This window comes from Ambystoma mexicanum, chromosome 4p, assembly GCF_040938575.1.
Source record: "Ambystoma mexicanum isolate Mex_15411 chromosome 4p, UKY_AmexF1_1, whole genome shotgun sequence".
NCBI lineage: Eukaryota > Metazoa > Chordata > Amphibia > Caudata > Ambystomatidae > Ambystoma > Ambystoma mexicanum.
The window spans coordinates 214,488,724-214,501,442 of NC_090927.1; the positions used below are offsets into that span (position 1 = coordinate 214,488,724).

Here is a 12,719-nt window from a genome sequence, read left to right on the forward strand (position 1 = left end):
CCTGATAAGAGTTGATGCAAATTTTGAAATCTTGAAATTCAGAAACGAAAACCCTTGGATCCAAAACCACCATCTTGAGTTACCAATCTGACAGTCCCTCTATTGAAACTGATGGACCCTCATCAACTGACAAAGATCTTGACAATTGTGAATCTCTACTGGAATCCGGTAGCAGTAAACAAAGTGTTCATAGATGCCATATTCACAGCTATTGATATAATTGATCGCTTCCAAAAACAGAATTCCTTTTATGTGGAGATTTAAATTTACACCTATACGACTCACAAGGAAAATCCCTAGACCCATACTCTCTCACCCCGAGAGCAGGACGATGGACTGCCAAAATCTCTCGCTTGTAACCAAACCGTTGAAAAACAAAGGAGAAATGCAGCCGACCTAGTCTGGAGGCTCCTCTGTGGCAATCATCAACCACATGTACGCTTCTCAAGGAATAACACACACCTTATTCAGACTTGATACCACCCATTCAAACAGTGACCATTCGATGCAACATCTAACTTGGGCCTCAAAACATCAAATAAGATTAAAATTGACACTATCAAGAGTTGAGCTGGATGAAAGATGAATGAGCTTGCGTCTAAATACAAAACACATATGCTCACTACCTGAAACCTTCCTGGCTACACAACGAAATGGAATGAGTAAGCTAAAATATTAATAGATCTTACTGCCCTTCCAACAAAACAGAACCTGTAAGACTACTCAACCGATGCATCTTCACACCTTCAGTCCTCAACAAAAAGAGAAAAAAAAGAGAAATGCGTAAAACAATCAAAGCCATCAACAAAAGTAACGAAGGAAACAACTGTTCATCAAAAAGGCGAAACAGAAATATGCAAACTGGAGCGAAACCAATAGATACCTGTTAATCCAACAGGACTCAGAAAGAATGCTTAAAGCCTTGTCCCATTAAAAACTACAGGAATGCATGGAACATCTTAAACCAACGCGATAGTTGCAATGACAGATTGATCTCGAATGTACCTGAATCCAGTTGGATTACCCATTTTACGGAATTATATAAAACGCGCGACTCAAACACCAAAGTAGAAGTGGAGAAACCTTCCGACAGATGGTCACTTGAGCTTAATCAAGAGGACATCGCTGAAATATCCAAATTAAATGTGTCTCGTGCCCCTGGCACCGATGGGCTATCCAGCGCACTCATTAGACAGAATCCTCAGCAATGGACAAAACTTTGCATCCAGTTGTTGAGCCTGATTTCGGAATTAAATGCCAACATGGCAATCTGCAATCCTGGTCCCCATTTTCAAGCAGGGAGACAGAAAACAACCGAATAACTATCATCCTATTGCCCTGCTTGATCCACTTGGGAAAGTATTTGCCACATACCTACTAGAAAAACTAACCAACTGGGCTGCCAACAACCACAGACAGACAGACAGACTGGATTTGTCAAAAGGGTCGGGACGAATCTCAACTTGCTTTTATTAAATATGCTAAAACATGACGCCATCCAAGGAAAAATTCAAATATATGCAGTTTTCGTCGATCTAAAACTTGTCTTCGACATGATTAACAGACAAGTGCTCTGGTACAAACTGAAAGCGTGGGGGTGTCCCCCAGATATGCTAGAGCCTGTCAAACTATTATATACCAACACCAGTATACAAATGGGTATGAAAATGGATGGCATAGTTTCGAAAGCAATAATGACATCAAACGGCCAGAAACAGGGCTGTCCCTTGGTGGCGATACTCTTCAATCTGTTCACCTTTGACTTTGATGAGTATATGAACATTCCGACCCGAAATACACCAAAACTCAACCCTACAGCCCTACCGCAGATGATGTACGCTGACAACATTGTGATCTTCGATAAAACACAGAGAGGCCTCCAGACCTGCTTAGATCGACACGAATACAACATGACGCTGAACGAATTAAAGATAAACATCGAGAAAACCCAAATCATGCTGTTAACCAAGAAACATTCGAAGTCGAAACCTTCATGGTTCCTACAACATAAAAAACTTGTCCAGGTGAATTCCGTGGAATATCTGGGAGTATGGATTAATCAATCTAAATCCAAGACAGAATGGTGTATCCACCTGAAATCTAAAGCGCATGCCCTGGCGAGACAAGGCAGCTTCATCCATAGAAAATAAGGAACATTTTCGTTGAAACCGGTACTCCCTTTCTTTCGACAGAAAGTAGTAGCCATACTCGCTTACAGGGCTGAGGCAATGATTAACCTCGATTCAGATATATGGCAACAACATGAGGCCATATTCTGGCGTAAGGTGTTATCATTGCCCTCAAAATTCCCCATGGCTAGGATCACCACACAATCACTTCAATCCATTGTACTGTGAAAAAATCTTGACATGTTCCGAAAAACCCAGAACGGAGATCAAGTCCCAGCCATAGAAATTCTTTCTAGCAACTCAACTGCAACCTCCTTATACAACTGGAAAACGTTTTTTGGACCATGTACTTGTGACATCAGAAATCTCAAAAGAAATGCTGAATCAACACCCTCAGCATGCGAAAAAAAAAAATCATGCTCAATGATTGGATTCATACAATTGAAGCCACAACACAATATCGCATGAATCCCAACTGCATATCAGAAGCCAGGGCGATTAATCGGCTTCCGAATTATTTGAAACTGTTCCCTGATAGAGATACGTGATCTATTCCTGTGATTACGTGTTAACTTGCTGCCAACCAGAGAATGATTGACGAAAATAAAGCAACTACCAACAGGCCTGGCATACTGACGATTCTGTAAAGACCCTGGCCATCTTGAGTCGCTCTTCCATCTAATAATGGAATGCGAGGATCTGTCGGACTTGAGAAGCACCTACAGGGAAATGTATGTGAAACTCAACAAAATGATATTCACGATCATTGAATTTTGGCGAAGAATCCTAAGAAAAGACTCAAAACCAGAGGACACAAATCTCTAGACTGTGTATTAATTCTGTTCGAACACGATCAAGAAGTGTAGATAAATGAAAAGTTTAGAAATAAACTATACCATTTAAATAAAAAACAAGTAAGGGGGATTTCTAACCATTGTACTGCTATTACTTTTATTGAAAAACACACCCTAGTGAGGCTTTAACTGGATTGGGGATTTCCTGTCAAGGAGTCCTCCAAAAGCCACAATTGCTACTTTTAAATTAACTATTTTCTTTATTTTTCCCTTTTCTCTCTCCCTTGAATTAATGTAGATAAATTAGGATGAGAAATTAAGTTGTACTAATTTGAATTTGTGTGAACTTTATTTGAATCTGGGATATGTGGAAAGTATTTTAGCTTTTGTTAAAATTGTATTACATGAACTTGCATGAATTTATTTTTATGAATGTTATGACTACAGTATACATTAATGTAATTAAATGTTAACATGTTTACTTGTAAACTGTGAAATAAGTTAACAGAAGTCCCAATAATGTATTCCTAAAGGAGTCTCATGATCAGTGATTTTGCCATCTGCATCCTGACCATGTACCTAGAGACTGCTACATGTTCTGCTAGAGAGGAGACAACTACTTCATTATGTAAGTGAAGAGATAATGATCCCTTCACGAAACAAGCCCACACAGACTTCCCCTGGTGCATTAAGCAGTGAAAGGGGAAAGCACTCTAAATCCATCTCTAAGAAGAGTGCTTATTCTGAGGAACGGCATCTGGATTAAGGGGTGAAAGGCTCCAACCTGACCTGGACTCATGCAAGCCCTGCCCAAGCCTTCAACTGCAGCTGGTTTGGGTAGCACCTAATCATTTCTTAAACCTTTCTGTCATCGCCTTGCCTGATGATGGAGAAAACTGTTCATCATCAATGGTGGCTTAATCTTGACGTTTGGCTCGATCAATGGAGTTATGGCCCACCATGTCCACTTCAACCACTAGAGCCCCAGTAGTCTCATCCACAGAGCCAGCATTCATGACCGAGTTCTGGTTGACCGGAAATAGTGACAATAAGCAAGGTTCATACACCCTCTCCCTTTACCCATCAACCTTGTCGAGCATTCGTTATATATTACTGTGATATAAAGATATGTAACTCCCTAAAATATTCCCCACCCAAGAGCTTGACTTAACTCTAACAGAGTACTTACTGCCTGACAGGCGCCCTTGATCAACTGAATCACGTGCATGGCAATTCCCATATCCTCATTTTCTTACCATTCTCCCTGGCCTCATCCATCCTCCATTGATCCCCTGTCCCCTACCGATCATTTGCTTTTTCAATTTAATATTGCAATCCTCCCTCTCTGCCCCAAATCACCTTAATTCAACAGAAGTTCATACTTAATGCACCGACCCCCTACCCAGTTGAAGCTCAGTCATCTCTTCTTGCCCTCTCCCCATCTTGGACTCTCAAGCCTTTGACTTCCACGCAGTTCTCAGCACTCCCTTGGAAAACTGATACTCAGCTCACCATTTTCACTGCTAGCCCTCAGCCCTGATCTCACCAGAGATTTGCAAACTAAAATCCAACATGCATATTCATGAAAGGCATTGGTGCAAAGATCGCTCCTTGATTGGGTGTCCTTTAACCCAGGTCTCCACTTGCATTAAAGTGAGCAGTCTTTGTGACCCCTTCAAATATGGCTTGTATAGAAGTCACTCCACCGAAAATGCACAGACCCACATCTCCAGCGTTCTTACTGTGGCCCGTCCACGGCACACAATTAGCACGTACGACTAACCGTTGGCTAGTGATATTACATTTTTGGCAAGTAAGAAATGGTGTGCTGTTTGTATGCATATACATTGAGGCGGCAAGTAACTTTTTCATGGCTGGGTAGGAGCTTAAAACTTTCATTTTTGCACCCTGGCCCATTACTTCTAACTCTTCTTATCCTCATTCTCCTTGACCTCGGCAGCCGTTGATATTTTGGCCACCCCTCCCCCTTCTTGCCATATGTAACCTTAGCATCCAGGACACTCTTCTTGCTTGGATTACTTCCGATCATTCTAGCTGCTAATTTGCCATCTCCTGGAACGCCCACACCTTTCTCCCACCCACCTGTAAGTGGGAGTTGCATCCCCAGCCCTCTTCTCTATGCTGTACACTTTCTCACTGGGCAAACTCATGTCCTCTTTTGGGTTCTCCTACCATTTATTTGCTGACACCAGACAGATTTTTTCCTATCCCTTGTTCATCTCAACCTCTCCTATTGTATCTCTGTTTTCTGGCTAACTGCCACTGGATGGCTGAAGGCATCTACATCCCTGATAATTCCCCACCCAGTCTTACATCCCCTCTATCCTTCACCTCTGACCTTCTATCTCAATCCCCTAACACAGTCAATCAGTTTGCAAGTGAAATTCCACAAGTTCCTAACACTCACACTGACTATAGCGAAGTTACACCTGCTTGACGTTTCAACACACTGGAACTTGGCAACAGTTCCAACATCCCCCTGGACCTCCCACTATACTGTGACACGCTCCTTAACATGATTCTCAACCCACACCCTGCACATCCATCTCCACTATATGGGCCAAGCAACTCCATACTGGCTGGCTCTTGTGAATCAAGGGTCATTAATTAAATGCCTCCTACTACTCTTTCTGTTCCCCAAATCTTTGTGTTGCTGCTCACTTCCAATGCTTTTCTCGTCTTGCCCACCATCACTGGAATACTCTCCTCCTTGATGACAAAAGCATCATTACTATCCCTGCTTAGAAATCTGACTTAAACTCCATCTCCTCTCCATAGAAGTGGGCCCTATCCGAACACACCGCAGTGCCCCGCTTGATCTCCTGCTTTGCTCATTCTTTATTGTATTATGTTTTGGTATGACTACATGTATGCATTGTAGTTTCTTTGTGGGTCTGAGCTGTCCCCTGTGTATGGCATCACTGTTTCTTTGGCCCCTACAGTACCTGCGTATCCACCATTCGTACCCCTGCTTGCGGATTGCTCCACGTTTTGTACTTTGTACAATATTTGATTTTATCACTCATCCTCTTATTCAGCAAATAGAAATATGTTAAGTATTGAAAAAAGACAATACAGCAGATTGCAGGAAAAATATTCTACTGTTCATGTTAACTTGCACATTAACTAACTTGCACATTAACTAGGTACTGGTCTCAAAATGTATTCTACTGCAAAATTTGAAAGGACGTTACACAATGCACAGTTTAAGGTTGCTCTATCCAAATAATGAACTGCATTAGTGGAGTGTTATTAATAAAATAATGAAATTAAACCAATACCACGTCTGGAGGTAGGCATGGTCTTGTGTGCATTTGGGTTCTGGTCCCCATAGGGTGTATTATACCCAAGTGCGAGCTTCTCCCTACCACTCCACTCCCTCATCCTTCTGTTCACTCATCCCTTCATTCCCTAACCTCCCCGTCCTCCTAATAGCGATGACAAGCCGGCATGTTTAGTCTAAAGACTTGTGAAGAAACCCATGAGCGTTTGACATAACGGTTCCATTTCTTAATCACAAGGACCATAAAGACCATATTTGTGTAGTATGAGGGGGATGAATGTTCAACTGTTTGGGAGGCTAGATGCTTTGCTTACCATTCTCTTTGTCTTTAGGCCGGCCACCCGTTTCAGCAGAGGTGCCTTCAGTCTGCCTATTCCAACAGCAAGCAGAAGTGGGAAGCTCCGACCTTCCTGCTCTTCCTGGACTGTGTGTGGCAGATACTCTGTCAGTTCCCCTGCTCCTTCGAGTTCAACGAGCACTTTCTCATCATGCTGTTTGAGCATGCATACGCATCGCAGTTTGGCACTTTCCTTGGCAACAATGAAAATGAAAGGTTAGTGAAGGAAGTGCTAGTCCCATTCCACCAGTACTACGTCATTGTATGCTAGAAGTTAGCTGTGAAGAGGCCATTTTGTTATTTTTGCATGTTCCTGAAGCAGGGCTGCATGCTGCATACAAATATCAAATTGTGCTTTCCTTTTGTTGCTTGATTCTGAATGTTGTCTGTTTCTGGATGCGCCTTCAGTTATTTCAGTATTCTGCTGCAAGCGTACATTTAAAGACAGACCACAGGAGAAGAGTAGAGGTGAGAAGGAGTCTGGACATGTGTTTATGGCAAGCTAGGTTACCTGTTATGACCCATTGCATAATTCTCTAACCTTGTATGGGTGACCACTATATTTGGCTCCACCCATCCAATATTAAAATACTTGACTTTTTAAATCATAACTGCATTGGAAAGGCCATCACATTCTGGCCTCCTTCACAATGAACCTGAAGAGTCTGCTTTTAAGACTTTCTATTGGTCTGCCCTATTGTTGCTTGGTCCTGCTGCTCCCAGCTATACATAGAGCTTTCCTTTCCCCTAAAGCAGCTCCTTCCCATTTAGGCCCTTCTCCATCTCACATTCTACTGCTCCCTTTAAAGTTAGGTGTATGGTGCTTAATTTGAAAAAAAGGTTTAAAGCTTTGAGGTTTGAGGCGGCGCTGTTGCGAGGCTAGGAAATGGCTGACGCCTGACAGTGCTCTGACTGCCTTTGAATATCCTGCCTTGCATCCTGCTTATGCCGGCATAATTTACTGACAATAGAAGTCAGCCGGGAGTAATAAACCTTTGGGAATCGGAGGGGACAGTTTGGACCGCCTGCAGCATGGCCATCCGACTGAGTTGGTGCCCGGGCTACTCGGCCTGTAGTCACCAACTCCTGCTGTGGAGGCGGGAGCCTCCTGCATATATCTACATTTCCCTCCTGCTGTGGACCTCGCATCGGAGCCTTCCTTTGATGGACCTGCAGTGAGGGGTGTCCCGTGACTGAGCCACTTACTGGTGCGGTACCCTGGCTTCCCTTCAGCACGTCGGCCGAGGGGGGACAGCAGTCAAGCGATTGCTCTGAGGCCTGACTGTGGGAGGTGGGTGGCCCCACGCTCACACGCAGCCCCCTAAGGACTTCTTCCATCCCGGCATCGCTAACCTCCCGCGGCTGTATCCCTCCCTGGTGGGCGCGGACCTTGCGGTGCATGGCTGGAGCCTGACTGCCTTTCCTCGCCTTGGCTGGCGGATTGCGTGAGACTGGCGTCCTCATCTTCTCTCTCTCTGCCCCTCCTGTGTATCCTGTTGCAGTGCTGCAACAAGCTCCCTACCCACGGGCCCGCCGGGTTTGGGTGCCCGGCCCCTAGCTGCCCCTCCCCCTCACGGCGCTGGACCTCTTGGAGATTCCCCATTCGCAGCCATTGCCTGGTGTAACCTTCCATCCTGAACTGACGCCCAGGACCCGTGGCAGACCATCCGGTACCTGGGCGTGGAACTCCCTCTCCCCCAGGAGTGTAAAGCGGAACATCAATCACCGAAGGTGAGCACCCCCCAGCAGCGGTGCTTCCCACAGCGGCATACTTCTTGGCTCGATCTGTGAGGTACGCTTTGACCCCATCCTGGGTGATGGACTTTCCTGGTGGGGCGTCCTGAAATTGTGAGGATACCGGCTGCGATAACATGCATGAAATGGCCCCTGCACCTGGGGTGCTCTGACTGATCTGTGTGGTACTCATGCTGTGGCTCATGTCGCCTTATACCCCCTGAGGCATGCTGGCGAGATCTGCTTGCCCCTTCCACCCCCCCCCTTTAAATTCACATTTGATTATATGGCTGATCCTGGACCCTGGCATTTCTGGCCCTTACACACATCTCCCGGATGGACACCTGCAGCAAGATCATGGGCCTGCAGCGTCTTGGACCCTAGACGCTGCGCGCTGTTAAACTCAAGGTGGGCTGCATAATCACCTACAGCCTTGCGCTATCTGTCCAATCCATCGGACTCTGACCCCGCTTGCTACCACCCCCAATCTGCCTTGGCACATTTCTACCCCAGACTGCAAGGCTGTACAAGGGTACACTCAATAACCGCTACTTGCGACCCATTATCTGGATTGACAGGCTCACCTGGTCAACATTACTGACACCCCGGTGGACGTCTGCACTTCACCAGTGAAGTGGTGAGTAGATGTGGGTGATCTGATTGGCTTCCCCTGGAGTGTCCATGGGGCTCCGGTGCACCCATGGCCCGCCATGCCCCTTGGTGGGAAAGAACTGCTCAAACCACGACTCTGTGAGATCCTCCCCCGGTGCTTGGTGACCTGGTTGTGTAGTCGCACACATCTCCCAAACAGGGGACCCCGCAGTGATCACACTGACACGGCTGAGCCCCCTCTGGTTACCTAAACAACCACCTGGGCCAAGTCCACTTTGGTCCACACTGTATACCCCTCAACTTGGACATACGTTGGGATAGATCCCCCCTGGTGGACCTCACGGCAGCTGAGTAGAGAGGGGAGATGAGCCTTACACCGGAATTGCTGTGGACCTAACTGAGAGGTCGGCGGATCCACCAATACCCCATCAGAAGCAGACTTTTTGATCAGTTCTCAGCTGCTCCATATGGGGAAACAAAACCCAAGCGACAGTCGAGAATGGACCAGTTTGCCAGATCAGCGTATCACCCCCCCGAACCCCTCTCCGACCAACCCTGGGCCCTCACAATTGGACGTTGCTTCACTTAATCAGACACTACTGGCCTTAAAGGGGAGCATGGACAACTTGGGAGCAAAGATAGACGCACTTACCTGCAAGGTGGATGTCTCTGCGGTCTAGAAACTATCTGGGCATATGTCGGATGCATAACAAAGAATTGGTTACAGCCAAGACAAGATAGTAACTCTCCAGAGAGAGATTGCCTCTCTCCAGCAGAACATCAAGAGGGTGATGGCCAAGAACGACTACCTAGAGGCGAGATCTAGGAGGAACAACATTCGGATAACAGGGATACCCAAATCCACCCCCATTGACATTCATTGAGAAGCTACTTTTAGAAATCCTAGATAAACTTCTGGTCACTCGCATGTTCATGGTGGAATGGGCGCACAGGTCCCTGGCGGCTAAACCTCCCCCAGGACCCCCAGAGAGGGCGATGATAGCCCGCATTTTCAGTTACCGGGACAGGGACATTCTGTTTCCAGCAGCCAGGGTGAAGGGGGAGCTCCGCTGGGGATCTGCGATGATTCAACCTTTCGCCGACTTCAGCCCTCAGGTGCAGCACCAGTGTAAGACTTTTCTAAAGGCCAAGAATATCCTTAGGAAGAAAGAAGTTAGATACTCTATGCTGTTCCTGGCCAAAGTTAGGGTGGTGCTGGACGGCAAAGTGACTTTCTTTATGTCTCCTGAGGCCGTGGAGCGCTTTGCCAGGGACATCCCGGACCCAAGGAGATCTCCCTGTGGAGACCCGTAACGCTTTGCCTCTGCAATATCCTTCCTGGGTGTCCCCTTGGACTGCAACCTACTTCAAGATGTGCATTTGTGTTGAATAGCTAAGTAGTGCAGATAATTAGCCCTCTTCGGGGGGGCCACAGCAAAGCAACCACTTGTTAAAAAAGACCTGTGTTGCACAGTGTCCCCAGCCGCTGTGATCCCCCACACCCACTATGCGTGACGGCAACCCCACTTCATTGCCACTTGTTGTCTGTTGTCGCGCCTTGAAACACTTGTGTATAGGCGCGTTACAAATGCCATATCATATCAAGTCTTGTGATTTTTCCTCCCTAGTGTAGGGAATGGGCAGGGTGGGGGAGGGGAATCGAGAGCTGGTAAGTTATAGTTTCTGGCGGGGGTGGGAGGGACCAGAGGGGTTGTTGAAGTACTAGGATTGTTGACATTTATAGTTAGGGGTGTTAGGAAGTGCCGATTGACAGTTAACATTTATGGAGGCCATATCTCTAAGTGGAACGCTGTTCCTCCACACTGCAATTCATTCTGCATGCACAGGGGGGAAAAGGTGATTATATGCAAAGGCTATTAGTTAACTCAACATACACGCCTCACGGGAAATGACACAGGAACACCATGTAGCATTGATAGTGTTATCCTGGAACATACCGGGATTCACAAATGGCAAGAAAGAGTCTAGTCGCGAATTGTGCTAAAAATCACAGGGGCCAATATCCTATGTCTGCAGGAGACACACCTATCACATGGGGACAAACGTCCTGGCCTGACGGGGTTGGCGGGGGGGGTTCACAGATATGGTTTGCCCTACTCCTGTGGTGTTACCACATACATTCATCAATCACTGTAGTTTAAGCTTCATGCCAAGATTGGGGACAAGGGTCCATTTCTGATGCAAATGGGTGAAATAGCGGGTGGAGGGGTGGCTATTATTAACATATATGCCCCGAACGACGACGACCCACAATTATTCCAGTGTTGTGCGACCCACCTGCATAGGCTATGAAATAGGTTGGGCAGGCGACTTCAATGTTGCCCCCTCCCGCGAACACGATAGATCCTCACTAACTTTACACCCCCCACCCCAAAAGCGGCTCAGAAATGGGCGGTTATTGCTGTGTATCATGACCTTCATGACTCCTGGAGACTCCTGCACTCCACTGCCAGGGAATACTCTTACTACTCAGGGGTGCATAGTAGTTCCTCCAGGATTGACTGTCATGGTATCATCAAACCTCGCTTGGGATATTAGGGAAGCCAACATCCTCCCCCGCTACCTGTCCAACCATTCACTGGTGCTAGTTGAGAACCGCCGCCCTCCTGATACATGCGATGGCGCTTCAGGTCCTGCGCCCTGGCGGATAACGCCTTTCGTGAGGAGATCAGGCGGGATATTCAGACTTTCTTTGAAATAAATACAGGCTCATTATCAGATCCTGGAGTGGTGTGGGAAACGTTTAAAGTGTTTCATAGGTGTTGCTGTATCGCTAAGGAAGTCGAGGTCCTCGGGTCCATACAGCGTTCTAGCTCCTCACTTGAATGCAAGATCAAGCTCTTCAAAATACAACAGGATCTCCAGGACTCTCAGGAGGTGCAGATCCTTTTGCGAACTGCTAGGGATGAGCTAACCATTCTTACTGAGAGAGAGGAACGTTACTTGGGCGACCTGACCGCGGCCGCCACGTATGCCGAAGATGATCATCCAAGCCGAACTCTGGTTTGGGCAATCAAGCCTGAGCGCCAGCTGGAATCCATATTAATAATGGAGAACTCTGAGGGTATCCCAATCAAAGATAACAGGGAAATTAACAATGTATTGGCCCTGGCCCTAGGATGGCTCTGAACGAACCCCCCTCAGGCGTTTCGGAGGGCGTTTCTCCTTCCCCCGAATGGTAAGGCCCCGGGACTGGATGGTATCACAGGAGAGCTATATAAGGCCTATGCCGACCTATTAATTTCCCATTCGCGAGTTATACATGAGGCAGCCAGATTAAATGGCGTTCTCCCCGAGTCCACTAAAACCATCTTTATTACAGTCCTGCTGAAGCCCGCTTAAGACCTGTGTAAATGCCCTTTGTATAGGCCGTTATAGTTGATTAACATTGATAGCAAAATCCTCACAAAGATTCTTGTGGACAGACTACTGCCACATATACATGCATTAGTCCTCCTCGATCAGGTGGGCTTTGTCCCCGGCAGCGGCCGGGGACAAACCCCAGAATCATTTACTCCGTCTGTTTTCCCTCATGTACAAGGTAGACCCGGCCACCCCGATAGTAGTGGCCGCCCTTGACGCTGAGAGGGCTTTTGATTTCGGTGGATTGGTCCTTTCTTTTTTAAGTTCTCTGATGATTGGGTATTGGTACTGCATATCTTAGCTGGGTCAGGCTGTTGTACTCGACCCCGATAGCTAAAGTACATACCAATCGCATCCTGTTGGATAGTATACATCCGACGCGTGGAACATTGTCAGGGATGCCAATTGTCCCCAATCCTTTTTGC

At 46.7% G+C, this 12,719-nt stretch overlaps 1 protein-coding gene across 1 annotated transcript in view; it reads left to right on the forward strand.

The window, feature by feature from the left end:
• Positions 1–12,719, forward strand: part of MTMR9 (myotubularin related protein 9) — a 632,238-nt gene that overhangs the window by 494,964 nt on the left and 124,555 nt on the right. The window contains exon 8 of the mRNA XM_069605728.1: positions 6,560–6,780. Within this exon, the coding sequence (XP_069461829.1) occupies positions 6,560–6,780 (221 nt within the window). The remainder of the gene's footprint in view (positions 1–6,559; positions 6,781–12,719) is intronic.